Source organism: Scophthalmus maximus, chromosome 11 (genome assembly GCF_022379125.1).
Source record: "Scophthalmus maximus strain ysfricsl-2021 chromosome 11, ASM2237912v1, whole genome shotgun sequence".
In the NCBI taxonomy this organism is placed as follows: Eukaryota; Metazoa; Chordata; class Actinopteri; order Pleuronectiformes; family Scophthalmidae; genus Scophthalmus; species Scophthalmus maximus.
The window spans coordinates 24632601-24652500 of record NC_061525.1 but is presented as its reverse complement, the minus strand read 5'-3'; the positions used below and the strand labels follow the sequence as shown (position 1 = coordinate 24652500).

The 19900-nt window shown below is 47.8% G+C and overlaps 3 protein-coding genes across 6 annotated transcripts in view; 2 read left to right on the top strand and 1 right to left on the bottom strand.

Annotated features, from left to right (window-relative positions):
- The window catches only part of ostn (osteocrin), a 6080-nt gene extending 4140 nt beyond the window's left edge, over positions 1-1940 (top strand). Inside the window, exons 4-5 of the mRNA XM_035622042.2 lie at positions 329-478; positions 553-1940. Of these exons, the coding sequence (XP_035477935.1) occupies positions 329-416 (88 nt within the window). The 3' untranslated portion in view covers positions 417-478; positions 553-1940. The remainder of the gene's footprint in view (positions 1-328; positions 479-552) is intronic.
- A 794-nt stretch (positions 1941-2734) lies between these two features.
- On the bottom strand, positions 2735-17095 carry LOC118297128 (protein IWS1 homolog). Of its 4 annotated transcripts, XM_035621876.2 has the most exons (17): positions 15965-17095; positions 14819-14901; positions 12972-13635; positions 11459-11518; positions 11163-11364; positions 11020-11077; positions 10616-10722; positions 10226-10376; positions 10060-10142; positions 9281-9410; positions 9076-9193; positions 8283-8394; positions 7425-7481; positions 6664-6720; positions 6082-6193; positions 5406-5555; positions 4341-4369 (listed from the first exon to the last, which is right to left on the bottom strand). In XM_035621876.2, the coding sequence occupies exons 1-16, from the start codon at positions 16005-16007 to the stop codon at positions 5430-5432; spliced, it is 2163 nt and encodes a 720-aa protein (XP_035477769.1). In that variant the 5' UTR covers positions 16008-17095; the 3' UTR covers positions 4341-4369; positions 5406-5429. The 4 variants fall into 4 exon arrangements, with proteins under 4 accessions (XP_035477768.1, XP_035477771.1, XP_035477770.1 ...); XM_035621875.2 differs by lacking the exon at positions 5406-5555 and having other exon boundaries at positions 2735-4369; positions 15965-17093; XM_035621878.2 differs by lacking the exon at positions 5406-5555 and having other exon boundaries at positions 2735-4369; positions 16108-17093.
- On the top strand, positions 17070-19607 carry wdr74 (WD repeat domain 74). Its single transcript, XM_035622008.2, has 2 exons — positions 17070-17864; positions 18612-19607. Exons 1-2 carry the CDS (start codon positions 17247-17249, stop codon positions 19155-19157), a joined length of 1164 nt encoding a protein of 387 aa, XP_035477901.2. The 5' UTR covers positions 17070-17246; the 3' UTR covers positions 19158-19607.
- The last annotated feature ends 293 nt before the right edge of the window (positions 19608-19900 follow it).

The window sequence follows — 19900 nt, the reverse complement described above, 5'->3', positions numbered from 1 at the left end:
ACAGAAAAATGTAAAGATTTCCAAGGTTGTTGTTGTTGACAGGATCTTGGTTTCTAGCTGTCTCCTACTTCCTGACCAGGGTTTTCAGTCGGTTGCAATCTGTCACTTCACCACTAGATGTCACAAAATCCTTCACACTGGACCTTCAACATTTACCTCGATTCGACACCTGGGCCATGAATCCTGTTTGTTTTTGATTGATCCGCTGAATTTCATCAAGAGAAACAACTTCCTGTTGATTTTTGTTCGCTGCCTTGAACCGACGTGTTTTTGTTTTCGTCGTCTTCTGTGTGACAGTTTAACCTTCGTCCTTCTTCTCCCTCTACAGCAAAGTGGTGGAGTTGCCGCGCCGACGAGTCAATCCTCCTCCCGTCGACAGGATCGGCATGAGTCGTCTACCAAACAGCAGAGGGTAGGCCACAGCCCCACCCCCACCCCGAGAGCCCGCCCCCTTTCCACAGCGCCCCCCTCTGGACAGGTACAGTCACTGTCATAGACATTCAAAGTGAAAATAATGAGCTGAACTTTAAAACTCTCTCTCTCTCTCTGCAGACGATTCACCAGATGCATGAAACTGCCAATCACCTGCTGGGACACGCCCACAGCCTGCCTATCACCCATCAGTAACCCACCTTCACCTCACCTGGACACCACACAAACCCCGCCCCCCTCCTCCCCTCATACTGATGAATGTTTAACGATGGTGCATTCAGGTGCTGCTCTGTGAATCCATCTCACGTTTCAGGACCAAAGAAAAGACAAAACAAAATTCATTCTATTTCAATCATGTGTATGTTTTGATGAAAGAGTCAGATATGTCTTAATATGAGTCACATTCAAAACCTTCATTTATTTTCTATAGAATTCTACAGCAGAAAAACATTACGTTAAAATTTCTTATCTGAGTCATATCAACAGACCTTTGCCCTGGATTAACTGTTGCACACTGTCGGGCGGTAAACGGGCTGTTTATCACCGTATCACCTGAATGCATCACGACTCCCTCGCTGTGACTCTGACCGGAGGCGTCTGTTGCCTCGACGCTCGAACTGAAACGTCTGACACGACTTGACTTGAGTTTCTGTCTCATAGTTTGATTCCCGCAGCAGCAGCGCAGCAGGTCTGTTCGCAGGTGGACGACCCGCCGAGACGTTTCCACTGCACCGCACGACACCAACATGGAAACAGATATTAATACTAACGAGTGACCGACATCGCGGTGTAATGTTGAGGCCAGTGTGAGAGCGCGACAACTTCAGTTAGGTCTGTTTTCTTTGGGCAGAATCTAGTGGCCACGAGAGGAACTGCAGCCAAAACCAAAGTTACGTGTTGGAAATATTTCTTGGCAAACAAGATACTGCATCTTCAATTCTGTCAATCTTAAATAATAAATGATCTTACCGTAAACAAACAGAAAATTCATTCTGCCGGTGCTTCTGTGCAGCGTTAGCGGCTAAAGCTGTTACGCTGGTTTGCAATTACGACTTTTGTTTGTTTTGCGAAATTTAGAAGGAAAATGTCGTCTTCCTACGTAGCTACAAGCTAAGTGGCGACATGAAAATTGTCCATTAGATCAACTGGTCCGACGTTGTATTGAGACACGTGGGACCATGAAACCTCCACAGCAGAAGTCTGTTGTAAAACTGGCAGAATATTCCTTTAAAAACTAAAAACTAAAAAACAACTGCTCGTGTTGTTTCCATTGGAAAAGCCACTTCCTGTCCGCACGGCGTCACTGAGACACGAACCGTCAAGGACATTCACGGAGCCCGGCGCCGGTGCGCTGGAAAACGTTTCCTCGTCAGCGAGAAGGTCGGAACTGACTCGTCTTTAGTTCCCGTCTGCGTTCAGTCCTGTTCGCCGCTTCTGTGTTCAAATGCTTCTTTAGCTGCCTCACGTTTAATTGTGCATAATTAAGAATAAATGTTCACTGTGCTTAAGACTGTTTTTGTGTCTCTTACCGGACTAATGGGGAAAAAGAAAAACATCAATTCATTGGGTTCATTTGTGGATATTTTTAATGAAGTAATTATATTGAGGGGGCGTAGACCAGAGGTGCCCAGACTTTTTCCTATGAACGGCCACAAATTAATCTGGATGGAAAAATAAATGTTGATCTTCTGTTAGATTACATTACATTAAAATGAATTATATTCTTTAGAAATTTAGCAAATAAAAATTCAAAATAATAGAAACACTACTCTCTATACTATTCTGCCTTAGTAATTTTATCAATTTGTGGAGATGATCCATATGCTTCTTTTTGGGAGCATTAACACATTTAAAAGGATTAGAGCTGCAACTAACGATTATTTTCATCAATGATTAATCTGTCCATTATTTTCTTGATTAATCGATAAGTTGTTTGGTTCATAAAATGTCAATCATGTTTCCCAGACCTCGACATGTTGTTTTGTCCACACACCAAAGATATTAGATTGAGCAAAGAAACCAGAACATATTCATATTTAAGAAGATTATTATTACTTTTATTTTGACAACTACTTGAACCGATTAATCGATTATCAAATAGTTAGGGTTAGGTGCTTTAGAAAGTCAAGTTGAAACAGCTTGAAATGATTATGAACAAAACTGTGATGGTTTTCATTGGTGTGGCTGGATCATGTGGTGGCTCTTTAATCTACAAACCAACTGTCCTGTGTTTGGTCTGAAAGCACCACGAGTATGAACTTACTGTAACTACAGTGAGAACAGAGGAGTTCAGAGATCAGAGTCTGTGTTGAGTCTTTATTAAGAAAAGCATCATGTGATACAGAACAGCGCAGACGGACGAGTTACCTGCGTGACCCGCCTCCTGCAGACACCTGTACAGCTGCTATGGGAGCGGGGGGTCGTCTGTCGCCCTATTCGCAAAATACACACCTTCACATTCAGAAAACAAAAAAAAGGGGAGGGGGGTGTTATTGAATCATGACAGCAAAAAACTCAAAATCTCACCAGAATGATCCTCGGATCAGAAACATCCGTCTCCCCAGGATGTACCGCCTCCTTTTTAAATTAGTCAATTATTGACAGAAATTAAATTTATAAACTGGTTTGATGGTTTGCAGAAGAGCTGAAAAAGATAAAGTCGTCATATCAGCTTACAGAGCGTATTTAAGAAGTAAAACTAATGTAGCTGAATGCTAACGTGAGCTAATAGCATGAACGTCACTTACATTAATCTTAACTTGACTGCTAGCATCAGCTAACTCAGTTGGCTCGTAGGTAAAGCTAATGTAAAGCCCTTTGTTATGTTTGAGATGAAGCTAACACTAGTTAGCTCAGCGTGCTTGTTGGAGAAGCGAACATATTGTTAACGTTTGCTACAGTTACGGACCTTGATTCGAGGAGAGAACTATTGTAGCTGTCTGCTACATTACCTAATCTATCTGGTCACATAATTGCTCAACGAGGTAATGTAGCAAACGGCTAACATTATCTACATCCAAGAACTAATGTGCATTAGCTTTACTTCAAAGTCAACATTATGGACTTCAATGCTAACATTAGTTAACATGATAGACACTTAACAGTTGGTCTGGAATTACATCTAACGCAGCTGCGTGGTAACATTAGCTGTCGTGATTGGCTTGGATTTCAAGCTAGGATTAGCTAATATCATGCCGACTCACTGCTAACATTTTTCATAATTACATACTTGGAAATGAACAAGACAGATAATCAAATAGCTTGGCAAAACTAAGATAATGCTAACATAATTTAAACAGAGGTGATCCAGCTGATGTGGAGCTAACTGCTAATGCTAGTTAATGTAATGTTAATGTGAGGCGAACAAAGCAGTTAGCAATGTTCCGATCTTTCAACATTCAGTTAGCTAACATTTGCCAGTATGGCGGACTCACACTAGCTTTACCGCCAAGTTGCCTGAGGTTTGGCAAGATAGGATTAAAGATGGCTACCAACATTATGGCCGGTACAGTTTGTCTGGAGCTGATGTAGCTAGCTGCTAACATAAGCTAATGTTGGGAAATAAAGTTAGCATAGTTGACGGTTAACCTCAAAAGACGAGTTCAGTTCATGCAGAGGATCATTTCTGGATCAGATTGAATATTTTTGGGGCGAGGCACCATGAGAGTCTATATGAGTTGACCTCAGGCCTTCAGCGAGGCAGATCTGGGCCCGACGAGGGGGGGGGGGGGGGGCGTGGGACTGTTCAGGAACAAAACATTAAAAAGAAACAACAAAAACAATAAGTGACTAAATCCTAAGGAGGTAAAAATCAGAGAGGCATCCGGTTTCCTTCTACGCTAATTTTAACAGCGTGACCCGTTTTCGTCAGGCGGCGGATGTCGGCGAATCTACGCATCTGTTTGTCGACTCGGGACATCCCCTTCTTCATCGGACCCTGACGGAGACAACAGACACAGAGACGTCCAGTTAAAGACCAGTGTCAGCTGGAAACACAACATCTGTTTTCATCACGGGGAAATGTGGTGAAATGTCACAAATAAAAGTCCAGATATAAAAACATTGATATATATATATATATATGGATATCTATATATCTATCATCTGATCATCTTGATATAGTCACTGATCGTCTTCATATACAGTCACTGATCGTCTTCATATACAGTCACTGATCGTCTTCATATACAGTCAGTTAATCGTCTTTATATACAGTCAGTGTTCGTCTTTATATACAGTCACTGATCGTCTTTATATACAGTCTCTGATCGTCTTTATATACAGTCAGTGATCGTCTTTATATACAGTCACTGATCGTCTGTATATACAGTCAGTGATCGTCTTTATATAGTCAGTGATCGTCTTTATATACAGTCAATGATCGTCTGTATATACTGTCACGATTCATATACAGTCAGTTAATCGTCTTTATATACAGTCAGTGATCGTCTGTGTATACAGTCAGTGATCGTCTTTATATACAGTCAGTGATCGTCTGTGTATACAGTCAGTGATCGTCTTTATATACAGTCAGTGATCGTCTTTATATACAGTCACCGATTCATATACAGTCAGTCATCGTCTTCATATACAGACTGATGGTCGTTCTTCCACCAGTCAACACTGTTGATTAAACTCTCACTTCCTGCAGATGTTTCACATGATGAGCTGAAGGAAGCTGTTGGACTCTTCATGTGAAACATGTGCAGGTTATAGACAATTATTGATCTATTGATCGTTTCAGCGCCCGTTAGCCTGTTAGCCCGTTAGCTCGTGGAGCTGAAGTCATTTCAACCCAAACCAGAGAAGAACCTCCGTCACCACAGATTCCAGAACAAGAGGCCGCCACCATGTCACACGTCTCCACACGAGAGCCACGTGGTCGCAGGTGTGTGTGGTTGCAGGTCAGAGGTCACTCAACGCGACCACACACACCTGGACCAGCGCTGCACACACCATGCAGAAGGACTTACTGCCCCCCTCTGGTCGCGCAGGAGCTACAGGGGCATTCTGTTGCCCTCTACGCTGATCTTCACCGCCCCCTGTGGACGACGCAGCTTCCTCTCCTCGGCGAAGCGGCGCTTGTGCTTCTCCAGCAGGCCGACGCCTTTCTTATAGCCGCTCTACAGAGGACCAATCACAGCTCAGCGCCTGACCTCAAGCCTCCACTGACACCAGGCCATCAGCAAAATCTTTTCTTTTTCAAATCATTATGAAATATTGTGTGTAAAATTGAAAAAGTTTTTTTTATAATAAGTTGAATAATGTACATTATTTAATAATAATAACAATTTAATAATCAAACAACATAATATTTTAAAATTATTTTACATTGAATGTAACAAACCTGTTTTAACAAACACTTAAGTTCAAGAACATCATTTCTACCGTTTCTGTGGATCTTTATTAAATCGATTAAAACTAAATATTGACATTTGATGAATCGGTAAATATTCTATTGAATAAACGGATATAAGGATTTTATTATTTCCCAAACTGAGTCACACCTGGATGCAGCTGTCGATGACTCCCCTCCAAAATAAAAGCCTCATCTAGGCCTCTTTATTGTGAAGGTTATTTGTTTTTTTTCTCAGTCGACTGATGGACTCCTCCCCTCCCTCCCCTCCCTCCCCTCCCCCTCGTACTCACCCTGCTGTTGTCTCCCTCCACGTTCCACTTGGGTCTGACCACGTAGTCCTTGTTGGAGGGCAGCGGGACCCGAGCCCGGGCACAGAACCCGGGGTCACCGGGTCGCAAGGCTCTGCACGGAGGAGGAGAATCCAGTTATAATGAAGGGGGCGGAGCCAGGCATCTTTGATCTCTTTCTTTAACATTGTGAGACAGAAGCTTTTTTAACATGTTCACTGAATTCACAGAGAATAATTCATGACAACTATCAGGATGTTTTAGTTTTCTATCATAATTATTTCCATTTACTATTTATTTAGCATCAAGTTGTATTTGGTATTTTTTCTGGAACGTCGTACTTTTTCTATGATCAGAGCTGAGGTTTCGCTTCGGATGAAGATTCCCTGGATTAAGTTTTATTATTTGAGACAAAGAGTTAATTTTTCAGCGTGTTCACACGACACAACAAATTTTATCAGCTGCGTTTTCATCAAACAGCTAAAATGAGGAGTTGTGTCTGTGTCGTCCGAGCTCTGTGCTCTGGCCCAGTCACCTCACTTCCTGTTCTGTAAAGAAAAAGCTTCAGGATTGGTCTGGACTTACTTTTCCTCTCCGGTGAGCTGCTTCTCCAGGTCTCTCCGAGGCGTCTGACCTCCGGAGCTGAAAGGGAAGAAGACAGAGAGACACTGTGGTTAAACATCAGGAACGAGTCGACGGTGACAAAGTGGACGTGTCGTCGGGACGGTGAAACGAAGCGCGTCACGGATCTGAGGCGCAGGATGTCCACTCTCACCAGGACCTTCCCCAGAGTCTCCATGCTGTTATTAACATTCTCCACCTCACAGCAGTTAGTCGGCCAGTCGCAGCTAAACACTTCCTGAATTCCTGCCTGTGGCTCGTTTCGGGAAATCCGAGTAAACACCTCCCGTCTTCTCATGGATGCTAATGCTAACTGCTAATGCTAACTGCCTGCTGACACACCTGTCGTCCTCTCATGGATGTTAATGCTAACTGCTAATGCTAACTGTCTGCTGACACACCTGTCGTCCTCTCATGATTCGCTGCCTCTGCTGCTCTGGAAGTTTCTTTACCTCACATCTTCATATTCGGCAGCGATTGTTTGTCTGTATTAGTGACGTACCAAATCTAGCTTGAACAGGATTGGTTTGAATTTCAAATTGCAGAGAAGTGCAACAGAACTGTCAGCCTCCAGGAGAGGAATGTGAAAACACCAGATACAAGTCGCTATAGTCAATGTCAGACATGTTAGAAACAGAAGAACGACACTTCTGAGACGAGGGAGACTAAGTTTTCAGGCAGCAGAGCGGCGTCGCATGTGAAACCATGCAGACGTGTGACTGAACCTGCTCGGTGGAGAGAAGACGTCAGGCTCCTCCGCCCTCTCCACCGTCTGAGGCCGACTGAGGGAGGAGGGAGGTGAAGGACAGAAAGAAATAAAAAAAATAAACGGAGAGAAGAAACAGAAACAGGACGACAGGAAAAGACTTAAAAAGGAAGAAAACAACAACAACGAGGAAGGAAAACAGAAACGAGAAGATGAAAGAAGGCGGATCATGAAGGATGAAGATGAAGATGTGACCTGAACCACCGTCACCTCGAGGAATCAGACTCAGGTCCGCCCACACTAAGAGGTTCCAGTTATATAACTCATCACTGTTGCTATGGTTACACGTGGCAGAAACGCTGCTGGTCCATGTGTCAGTGTGAAAAGAGTGTGAACACTCTCTTCTCTGATTGGTTCTCATCAGTAACACTTCCACCTCGTCGTCGTCGTCGCTGCTCCTCCTTCAGAGGAGTTTCTGTTACTCAGCTGCAGAGGGAGACGATCTACTTCATGTTTACACCCGAGTGGTCACGTGACATGCGTGTTTTCAGGTTAAAGGTTAAAACACGGTTTAGGTTCAAACTATAACGTGTCCCCCGTGTGGGCGGAGCCTGTGTGAGGAAACTACAGCAAGAGTCTGTTAAACTACAATAAACCATTTCCTGTTTCATGACATCATGTTCTCTGTCCTGAACATTTTTAATATCTCAGATCATATTGATTAACTTCGTGTTTGAACCTCATATGTCGGTTTTGTTTTCAATATCATTCATTTTAATTCTTACTTTGACCTTTTTTTCATGGTTTTATTTCTCCCTGAAACATTTTTATATAATAACATTATTATTATAATTTATAGAATTGACGCCGTCATTACCTCAGTCGTCGTCTCTGAGGCATCTGCTGGTCCAGATCTCTCTGCTGACGCTCCTCCCTAGTCATTCCCTTGTAGTTGGACGTCAAACCGAAGATCGGCCGCGACCACTCGTCTGTACGACACACACACACACACACACACACACACACACACACACACACACACACACACACACACACACACACACACACACACACACACACACACACACACACACACACACACACACACACACACACACACACACACACACACACACACACACACACACACGGTCAATGCAGGTCACAGTAAATGTCTGATGATTCTGTGGAGACGATTGACTCGTTTTAACAAGAACTAAAGGAAGGTGGAGGGAAGGAAGCAGGCAAAGAGGGAAGAGAGGAAAGAGGGAAGGAAACAGGGAGGGAAGGAAGGAAGAACTTTATGTTTTTGAAGAGGAATCTCAAAATGTATCTTTTTATGATTTACTTATCTGTCTATTTATGATTGTATCTGTTTTACAGATATATGCTTTCATTATACTTTATTTAATTTTTTTATTTGACTTGACTGGTTCTTACTCACTCATCTTTTTCTTCTTAATTATTTTGTCTTCCTTTAGTGGTGAGGACAGTGTTTCCTCACTTCCTGTTCAATACATAGATCTCATTTCTTTGATTTTGAAAGTGTTGCGTTATTTGATTGAAAGGTGACGTACAGATGAAGTCTGATCGGTCGACTGTGTTTTGAACAGAGTGAGCATCTGTGGTCTGATCTCATCTGTGACGATGCAGCAGCGGCGGTTTCTTACTGATGAGTTTGAGTGCGAGGTCTTTGTTGGAGCGAGACTCTTTGGGATGTTTGTAGAGGAACATGACGGAGCGACCGATGCCGCTGTGCTTCAGCGTCTCCTGACTGACGCTGGGCAGCTGCGAACGAGACACAAACTGACGTGAAACAAACTGAAAACGAGGCGGGTCGCCACCTGTGAGCGGCAGGTTCGAAACCGTCCTCACCTCCTGCAGGATCCTCAGTAGCTCCTCTCGGATCCTGAGAGCCGGAAGGGATTTGTCTGGAAGAGGACTGATCCACTCTTTAATGGCCGACATCACGCCGCTGTCGATGAACGTCTCCTTCAAGTCCTGTCTGAGGGCAAAACACCACCACACTGCATCTGTATACAGTCACTGATCTTATATACAGTCACTGATCGTCTTTTTATATAGTCTCTGATCGTCTTCATATACAGTCACTGATCGTCTTTATATACAGTCAGTGATCGTCTTTATATACAGTCAGTGATCGTCTTTATATACAGTCACTGATCGTCTTCATATACAGTCACTGATCGTCTTTATATACAGTCACTGATCGTCTTCATATACAGTCAGTGATCGTCTTTATATACAGTCACTGATCTTATATACAGTCAGTGATCATCTTTATATACAGTCAGTGATCGTCTTTATATACAGCCAGTGATTATATAAAGACAGTGATCGTCTTTATATAGTCAGTGATCGTCTTTTTATATAGTCTCTGATCGTCTTTATATACAGTTAGTGATCGTCTTTATATACAGCCAGTGATTATATAAAGACAGTGATCGTCTTTATATACAGTCAGTGATCGTCTTTATATACAGTCAGTGATCGTCTTTATTTACAGTCACTGATCGTCTTCATATACAGTCACTGATCCTCTTTATATACAGTCACTGATCGTCTATATATACAGTCACTGATTGGCCGGTGTGATGAGTGTTTGAGTGCAGCAGGTAAATCACAGCTATTACTTCTTCAGGTGCATGACGACGTGCGGCAGCAGGGTGAGTTTCTTCAGCGCTGGTTTCTTCTGACTGTTCAGGGTACGATCCTCCTGTAAGAAATACAACACAGCGTCAGTCAGGACGCAGCTGCGACACCTTCAGAGCCGGGGGATCTTATTTTGACAGGGTGGACCTCTGCAGCCTCGGTCATCTTGGTGATCATGGCGCTGACCACGTCGTCGGCGTCGCTGATGAACGTTCCCCCGTCGCGGTGTCTCCGCTTCTTGCTGTTCATGGCTTTCCTCCGGGCGAGCATGATGTCAAAATCAGACATGAAGCTGGTGCTACACACACACACACACACACACACACACACACACACACACACACACACACACACACACACACACACACACACACACACACACACACACACACACACACACACACACACACACACACACACACACACACACACACACACACACACACACACACACACACACACACACACAGTTGAAAGACGATGTTAAGTCCAAGCGTCACCGGTGAGAACAAGGCGGGTCACGTGTTCGATGCTCACTCTTGTCCGCTGCGGTCGACGCCCTCGTCCGAGTCGGACTCGTCCTGCAGCTGCTGCGTCTCCTTGTTCTGCAGCTTGTCGCCCTCCAGCTCCTCCTGGTTGAAGCCCTGAAGAGTCGAGACGAGAGAAGTCATTTAATTTAATCTACAAAGATTCTCATATGTGATCTGTAGAACGTCGAGGTGTTTCTATGAGTTCACGTGATGAAGGACGACAACATGAGACAGTTTTTAATTGTCTGCAGCAGAAGAAGAAGCATCAGATCTTCGTTCAGGAAGAAAGGAGAGAGGGAAGGAAGGAAGTAGGGAAAGAAGGGAGAAAAGAAGGAAGTTGGGAAAGGGGGAAGGAAGGAAGGAAGAAAAGAGGGAATTGAATCAGCAGGATGTTGTCAAAGCGTCACTCACGGTGAACTCCTCCCCCTCCTCGTCTCCAGACTCTCCGAAGATGTCCGCGATCATCTTTCTGCAGGAAACAGAGGGTCAAAGGTCAGTCCGGCCGGACACAGAGGGTCAACGGTCAGAACAGTCCCCAGAAGAAGAAGACTCACTCCTCCTCATCTCCAGACTCGCTATCGCTGCCGAACAGCGCCTTCTCGTCCTTGTCGCCCGCCGCCTCCTTGGCGCCCTCATCCTCGCTGCTGTCCGAGCCGAGTTCCCTCAGTTTCGCCGCCAGACTTTTGTCGGGACCGACCGACCCGCCATCGCTGTCCGAGTTCTCCTCGTCATCCGACACCGCCCGACTCCTCTTCACTGCCGCAGGAAACACACACGCGATAGTTGTTATGATGACATCATCGCACTGGTTTGTCACATTGTGGCCAATAGTAGGTGGACAGACTCTCACCTGGTTTATCTTCCTTCTCCTCATCGTCACTGTCCGACAGGATGGCCTTCTTCCTCTTCACTGCACGCGCACACACACACAAATGAAGTATTGAAGGAATACGTCGCAGCAACAGTTTCAAGTTTCACATTAAAAGTCAGAGTTTCAGGCTTCAGCTGTCGTCGTCTGAATAAAGTCAACATATGATCGATCAGATCGTCAGTACCTGGTCTGAGTTCAGTACCTGGTCCGAGGTCAGTATCCGTCAGTACCTGGTCTGAGTTCAGTACCTGGTCCGAGGTCAGTATCCGTCAGTACCTGGTCCGAGGTCATTGCCCGTCAGTACCTGGTCTGAATTCAGTACCTGGTCTGAATTCAGTACCTGGTCCGAGGTCAGTACCTGGTCTAATGTCAGTACGCGTCAGTACCTGGTCCGAGGTCAGTACCTGGTCTAATGTCAGTACGCGTCAGTACCTGGTCCGAGGTCAGTACCTGGTCCGAGGTCAGTACGTGTCAGTACCTGGTCCGAGGTCAGTATCCGTCAGTACCTGGTCTGAGGTCATTGCCCTTCAGTACCTGGTCTGAATTCAGTACCTGGTCCGAGGTCAGTACCTGGTCTAATGTCAGTACGCGTCAGTACCTGGTCCGAGGTCAGTACCTGGTCTAATGTCAGTACGCGTCAGTACCAGGTCCGAGGTCAGTACCTGGTCCGAGGTCAGTACCTGTCAGTACCTGGTCCGAGGTCAGTACCTGGTCTAATGTCAGTACGCGTCAGTACCTGGTCTGAGGTCAGTACCTGTCAGTACCTGGTCCGAGGTCAGTACCTGGTCCGAGGTCAGTACCTGGTCTAATGTCAGTACGCGTCAGTACCTGGTCCGAGGTCAGTACCTGGTCTAATGTCAGTACGCGTCAGTAGCTGGTCCGAGGTCAGTACCTGGTCTGAGGTCAGTACGTGTCAGTACCTGGTCCGAGGTCAGTACGTGTCAGTACCTGGTCCGAGGTCAGTATCTGGTCTAATGTCAGTACGCGTCAGTAGCTGGACCGAGGTCAGTACCTGGTCTGAGGTCAGTACGTGTCAGTACCTGGTCCGAGGTCAGTACGTGTCAGTACCTGGTCCGAGGTCAGTACCTGGTCCGAGGTCAGTACGTGTCAGTACCTGGTCCGAGGTCAGTACCTGGTCCGAGGTCAGTACGTGTCAGTACCTGGTCCGAGGTCAGTACCTGGTCCGAGGTCAGTACGTGTCAGTACCTGGTCCGAGGTCAGTACGTGTCAGTACCTGGTCCGAGGTCAGTACGTGTCAGTACCTGGTCCGAGGTCAGTACCTGGTCCGAGGTCAGTACGTGTCAGTACCTGGTCCGAGGTCATTGCCCGTCAGTACCTGGTCTGAGTTGAGTACCTGGTCCGAGGTCAGTACCTGGTCTAATGTCAGTACGCGTCAGTACCTGGTCTGAGGTCAGTACGTGTCAGTACCTGGTCCGAGGTCAGTACCTGGTCTGAGTTCATTGCCCGTCAGTACCTGGTCTGGGGTCAGTACCTGGCTTGTTGTCCTCGTTGCTCTCGTCTCTCTGCGCCTCTTCCTGTTGCTCTCCATCACTTCCTGCTGCAGTCTTCCTCCTTCCTCCCTCCTCCTCCTCACTGTCAGACTGCATCACAGCTTTCCACTTCCCTCCTCCTCCCTCTTCCTCCCCCTGAGGTTTCCCCCCCACCCCCTCCTCCTCCTCAGAGTCTATCTGTGGCGCCTTGCGTCTGGCGAGCGTCTCTGTGTCAGAGTCACTGTCGGCGTTGGACCGTTTGGACGCCGCAGGTTTGGCGTCCTCGTTCTCCGAGTCGCTGTCTGCGGCCGCTGTGGGCCGGTCCCCCCCTTTTCCCCCCTCCTCCTCCAAGTCCGAGCTGCTCCCTCTGCGTTTGGGGGCAGACAACCTCTCCCCCTCCTCGTTGTCTGATGCTCTTTGTTTAACCGGCGACAAATCCTCGTTGTCTGATCCGCTTGTCCTGCGTTTCACTGGCGAGTCGTCGTCGCTGTCGGCGGGACGAGGGGCCTCCGCCTCCGAGTCGCTCTTGTTGTCGTGGTCGTCGTGGCCCCCGGGAGCCTCGCCCTCTGAGTCGCTGTCGGCCGCTCTGCGCTCCTCGTTGTCGGAGCCACTGGCTGCCCCCCCGGTCTCCATGGGGCGGGGGGCATCATCATGGCTACCCTCGTCCTGTCGAGACGGAGGGAGAAACACCTGGTTTACAAAACTGTGTGGATACAAACCAACGCCAGAGGACACCGTCCCAACTTCCCTCCTTCCTTCCTTCCCTCCCTCCCTCCTTCCATCCTTCCCTCTTCCCCTCCCTCCTTCCTTCCTTCTTCCCCTCCCTCCTTCCTTCCTTCCTTCCTTCCCTCCCTCCCTCCCTCCCTCCCTCCCTCTTCCCCTCCCTCCTTCCTTCCTTCCCTCCCTCCCTCCCTCCTTCCCTCTTCCCCTCCCTACTTCCTTCCTTCCCTCCTTCCTTCCCTCCCTCCCTCCTTCCCCTCCCTACTTCCTTCCTTCTTTCCAAACCCCTCCCTCCCTCCTTCCCTCTTCCCCTCCCTCCTTCCTTCCTTCCCTCTTCCCCTCCCTCCCTCCTTCCTTCCCTCTTCCCCTCCCTCCCTCCTTCCTTCCTTCCCTCTTCCCCTCCCTCCCTCCTTCCTTCCTTCCCTCTTCCCCTCCCTCCTTCCTTCCTTCCCTCTTCCCCTCCCTCCCTCCCTCCTTCCTTCCTTCCCTCTTCCCCTCCCTCCCTCCCTCCCTCCTTCCTTCCTTCCTTCCCTCTTCCCCTCCCTCCCTCCTTCCTTCCTTCCTTCCCTCTTCCCCTCCCTCCTTCCTTCCTTCCTTCCCTCTTCCCCTCCCTCCCTCCCTCCTTCCTTCCCTCTTCCCCTCCCTCCCTCCTTCCTTCCTTCCCTCTTCCCCTCCCTCCTTCCTTCCTTCCTTCCCTCTTCCCCTCCCTCCCTCCCTCCTTCCTTCCTTCCCTCTTCCCCTCCCTCCCTCCCTCCTTCCTTCCTTCCTTCCTTCCTTCCCTCTTCCCCTCCCTCCCTCCTTCCTTCCTTCCTTCCTTCCTTCCTTCCCTCTTCCCCTCCCTCCCTCCTTCCTTCACTCCCTCCTTCCTTCCTTCTTCCGAACAAGGAAACATCCCGGCGTGAATAACAGCCTGACATCACAACTTCACAATCCACTCGCTGCAGCCAAACTCATCTTCATCATCTTCCTCCCAAAACTTCACCAGAAAGGAGTGATGCAAACAGTCAGAGACTAATAATGATAATAATAATATAAATAATAATCATAACACAGAGTGATGAAGACGAGGGTGGTTGTAGTCGATTGTTTGAACATTTGATGTGACACGGTGGCGACGCCTCAGTCTGACCTCAGAGTCGTGCCCGTCGCTCCTCACGTCCTCGCCGTCCGACGCCGCGTGCTCGTCCTGAACCGGAGTGCCGCCACCGTCGTCTGCAGAGCACACAGCAGGTCAACAACAACAACAACAACAACAACAACTTCTCAGTGTCTAGAGGAGTTCCGCCGGACACGCGTCAGACCTGCAGAGGATCCCACAGGGACCTGATCCCACAGGGACCTGATCCCACAGGGACCTGAATCCAGATCAGTCTAGAGCAACTCAACTAGATGATGTTTCACCAGGGACTGTGACGAGGGGCTGACCTGCCTCTCACAGGTGAATAACAGGTTCATACACCAACTCATTACATGTCAAAGATCTGTGGTGATTTATCCACCAAGTAAACAACCATCCTGCATCTTCAGAGTCACAGTGTCGGACAACAAGACCTTAGGGTGAAGTGGAGTCCACAAACCAGACCCCATGTGAATAATGCTGCATTTCAAAGTTAATGGGTAAAAAGCAAAACGTTCAAAGAATGTTCATGTGTGAAAATATAACGAGCTGAGATTCAGAGCTCTGCTTCTTCATTCGGCATCAGACACAACAACAACAACAACAACAACAACAACGTTCGGTCCCAGTGAGAGATGTCGGAGGTGAAACACGTGCAGCTCTTCTTCAGTCCGAGAACCAAACCCCGTGAAACACTTCGTCCATCTTCACGTTCAAAGGTCAAACACAGACGTCGTCCGTTCATATTCATACGCTGAGTTCTAATATCAGCTGATTGTTCACAGGTGACGTCCATAAATGAACCAACACATCAGCGCGATGCAAAGCGACAGGACGCGACTTCCGGTTGTCAAACGCGACGAGACAAACATCGACATTTATTAGAGACTGTATCAGATGAGCGCGACGCAGACTGTGAAATGTCTCTGCTGCTAAACCGAGACGTTTCCCGGCTGCGACTAGCTACCAGATGCTAACAGATGCTAACGGGTGCTAACAGATGCTAACAGATGCTAACGGGCTAAACGAGCCTCTGCGCGTCGAGAGTAAAGAGTGAAACTGAAGTTGAAACCCGCCGAAGAGGAAACGGACCCGGAGGTTCGACGGTTCGACGGTTCGACGGGAACCGACGCGGTTGTTGTTGTTGTGTTGTTTTACCGGAGCGGCTCGCGGACATGAAGTCGTCCTCTTCTCCGTCCATCTCTCTCGGACGAAGTCAGACTCAGATTCACAGCTGGACACCGGAAACACACGCAGCTTCGCGATCAAAGCGGGAAAAATAAAATAAAATAAAATAAAACCTTTGAACAAAGTAACGACGCGTTGTACCGATGGTAACGGCTACAGCTAGCTACCGCAGCACCAGAGAACCAAAATGGAGTCACCGCGTCACCGGCGCACGCGGTCGCGGCGGAATGGCGTAACAAGCTTTTTTTTTTCCAAGATAAACTTTATTAGCAGCAAGGACGTTTTAACTCACACTGCCCCCTCCGGTGGCCACTGTGTGTAACTACAGGTTGATTTGAATGGCTTCATGATGTCCGACCATCGAATAAAAGACCTTCATATTTCACCATGGATTTATTTTGAATTTCGTTGGGGGCCCAGAGAGTGCGTCACTATGACGTTACATTTGTGGCACATCGTAAACAAATGCAGCTGCTGAATGTAGACTATGTGTATGTGTGTACTTACAGACCCGAGACCTTATTTAGGATGAAAAAAGCCAGGAAATCTCAATTTTGACAAAATGGGCCTTTTAACATTATTGAAGAATATGATTAACAAATTATATTTTTATTATATTGTTGCACCTGATCCTTAATAATACCGTTTAGATTTTTTAGCCATATTGTTTGTATATGGATTTTGTTAAATAAAAAAAAAAATTAAAAAAGACGCTAAACGTAAAGTCGGACATGATTACATGGTGACAGTTCCTGAGAACACTTTCAAAATAAAAGTGTACTTTAATCATTAACATAGGTGTAATTACACAACGTGACCACCAGAGGGCAGTGTAGTATTCATTAAGTATTCAAGTGACGTTTTCAAGAACTGATTAATAATAAACAAGTGGTGAAATGTGACAGAAGTGTCAAATTAATAACTTCATTTATGTGTTGAATATTTTTCTGTAGGTTCAACATTTGACTGTGAAACTGGATGCGGATGAAAAAAATCATATTTGTTTCCTGAACTGATCCAGTTTCTCAATAAAGTTTTGAGAGAAGAAAAAAAAAAAACACAGTGACGTCTTTGACGCGCGACACATCCACACGGGAACCACGCGTGTTGTCAGGACCAGGGACCAGGACCAGGAGTAGAGACCAGGACCAGAGACCAGGGACCAGGACCAGGACCAGAGACCAGGACCAGGACCCCGGAGCCGCTCGAGTCCACGTGTGATCCAGGCCTCGGTCCACCTGCAGCCGCAGCGATGGGGGACCGCAGCCGGCTGTGCTCCGTGTGGCTCGGCTCGGAGACCGGGATCCTGAAGGGGGTCAGCGTGTCCCGGAAACAGGCCTTCAACTTCTGCAACACCAGCCACCTGAGCCGCGACCAGGAGGTGCGCGCGCTGTGCTGGGGCGACGCGGCGGAGAGCGAGCTGCTGGTGGGCGCGGTGGACGGCACCGTGAAGACCTTCAGCACCGAGAAGGGCGAGTTCACCGAGAGCCGGCGCTGCGGGGAGCCGGACGACGGCTGCTTCGCGGGGCTGGCGGCGCTCGGCGGCGGCGGCGGCGGCGCGCTCGTCACCTGCGGGGAGCGCGGCGCGCTGCGCGTCTGGCGCGAGGACGGCGGCGCGCCCGTCGCCCAGCTGGACGCCGGAAGGAGCGTGAGCAGGATGCGACGCAGCCCGGTGCGGCCCAGCACCGTCGCCGCCGGGGGGAAGGAGAACGCGCTGAAGATCTGGGACCTGGAGAAACCCGAGACCCCCGTGTTCACCGCGAAGAACCTGCGGGACGACTGGCTCGCCCTGCGGCGGCCGCACTGGGTCCGGGACCTGGCCTTCATCCCGGACTCGGACAAGGTGGTGACCTGCACCGGCTTCCACCAGGTGAGTTCGCGGCCCCGCGGCCAGTAGGAGAAACGAGCGTTAAAGGGACAGTGCATAGTTAACATGGGACCTGATGGAGGCAGCGATGTCATTTAATGGAGTTTGCAGGAGAAGAGGAAGAAGCGTGAGTCTGAGTCCCACTGCTGCAGAGGAGACCAGCGACAAACGTCTCTATCGACACATTTTAAAACCTTACCTTAAAATATATATCTGTCCAGACGCTGAAGGACGTATTTTTTCACTGGTTCAGTTTTCCGCCAGACAGACGTTTACGTTTTTTCAAGCGTACAATTGAACAGATACATATTTTTTCAAGGTAACATTTTAAAATGTGTCGACTTCTTCCACTTCTCCTCCAAACTCCATTAAATGACATCGCTGACCTCCATCTCCATAAGGTGACCTATGAACTATGTAACTCACACAACCCCACCTCAAAACCACTGAACTGTCCCTTTAAAGAAGGGAGGAGCTCAAACACCGAACTCCGTTTAGAAACTGACTGGTTTAAAGTTTACGTCACTAAGGCAAACGTCCACGTGGTTGTTTAAAGTTTTCATCACGTGAGTTATGATCTTTAATACCCTCGCTACAATTCGGCATCAACTCCATCGATATTAAAGGGAAATTCCGTAAATAAGCTCAGTTTCATGAGAAAAGTCTTTGTTGTGAAGCCGGAATCACGTCGTGTGAAGATGACGTCAGTGACCAGACAACTGACACTGTGTTGTCTCTGTCCCCTCTCAGGTCCACGTCTACGACCCGTCCTCCCCTCAGCGCCGCCCCGTCCTGGAGGCCGAGTACGGCGAGTACCCGCTCACCGCTCTGTCCCTGCCCGCCGACGGCAACACAGTGGTGGTGGGAAACACCCACGGCGAGATCGCCCTGCTGGACCTGAGGAAAGGTCTGGTGCGCGGCTGCCTGAAGGGGCTGGCGGGGGGCGTACGCTGGCTGCAGTGTCACCCCACGCAGCCGGTGGTGGCGTCCTGCGGCCTGGACCGCTTCCTGCGCGTCCACGGCCTGGAGGACCGCAAGCTGCAGCACAAGGTCTACCTCAAGTCCCGACTCAACTGCCTCCTGCTGGCCAGCCGGGACCTGGAGGACGGGGCGGGGCGGGCGGGGGCGGAGGGGGAGAGCGAGGAGGTGAAGGAGGAGGAGGACGAGGTGTGGGACACGATGGAGCAGGTGGGGGAGGTGGAGAAGAGGAGGAAAGCCACAGAGGAGGAAGAGGAGGAGGAGGAGGAGCCACAGAAGAAGAAGAGCAAGAAGAAGAGGAAGAAAGGGCAGGACTGAGGGGCGTTGAGGGGCGATCAGAGCGTGGGACGTTTGAACATCTGTCAAACTGAAGCAAGCGCTCACAGTAAATTTGACAGACAATGACTTTTTTCCTTTCAAAGAACGAATCAGACATTTTCTCACGTCAGTGTTTTTCTTTTTAGTTAAAGTGGAGAAAAAATTTGTTTCACACAAGTTGAAGGAAAAAATAAAATCGGTATTATATTTTCATCTTTAACGTCCGCGGCCGATACCAGCTTCATGTTTTCTACAGGTTCAGTCGTCATGGTGCGTTTGGAAACAAAAGTTTCGCTGCGTTCAAACTTGTAAATTCATATTTTATATAAACATGGAAAGAAAAAAAACAGTTCAATCCTCAAGTGAAAAATTTCTATTTTCAGTTTTATAATAAAGTTTCTACCATTGACGCTGATTCTTATCGGCTGGTGGTCGAATAACCTTCAGTCACATCAGTTCATCATCATCGTTATTATTATTATTTCATGTCTTTATTTGATGGAGGGCCGGGAAATGTGGGGAGAGACAGAGGGAGGAGGTCCAGCCTGGTCCTGGTGTCGGGACCATTTGACTACATGTGACCTTGTGTAAATGTACAGGATTAAAAATAGAAATATGAATCAGATCCAAACCGATATTAAGGAGTAAAAAAATTCTGATATCAATTTTTGCTGATACAAATGTTTTCTTTTTTAGTTATGACCAAAATGTAATTGAGTCTTTATATCTTACATAAAGTTTAT

Bases quoted from the DNA above. Each gene is read 5' to 3' on its own strand.
- wdr74 (XM_035622008.2), top strand. From the start codon at position 17,247: ATGGGGGACCGCAGCCGGCTGTGCTCCGTGTGGCTCGGCTCGGAGACC. The intron at 17,865-18,611 runs GTGAGTTCGCGG...GTCCCCTCTCAG, and splicing joins CCTGCACCGGCTTCCACCAG to GTCCACGTCTACGACCCGTC.
- LOC118297128 (XM_035621876.2), bottom strand. From the start codon at position 16,007: ATGGACGGAGAAGAGGACGACTTCATGTCCGCGAGCCGCTCCG. The intron at 11,519-12,971 runs GTACTGACCCCA...GTGCGCGTGCAG, and splicing joins CAACGAGGACAACAAGCCAG to TGAAGAGGAAGAAGGCCATC. The intron at 11,365-11,458 runs GTGAGAGTCTGT...TTCCTGCGGCAG, and splicing joins GGAGAAGGAAGATAAACCAG to TGAAGAGGAGTCGGGCGGTG.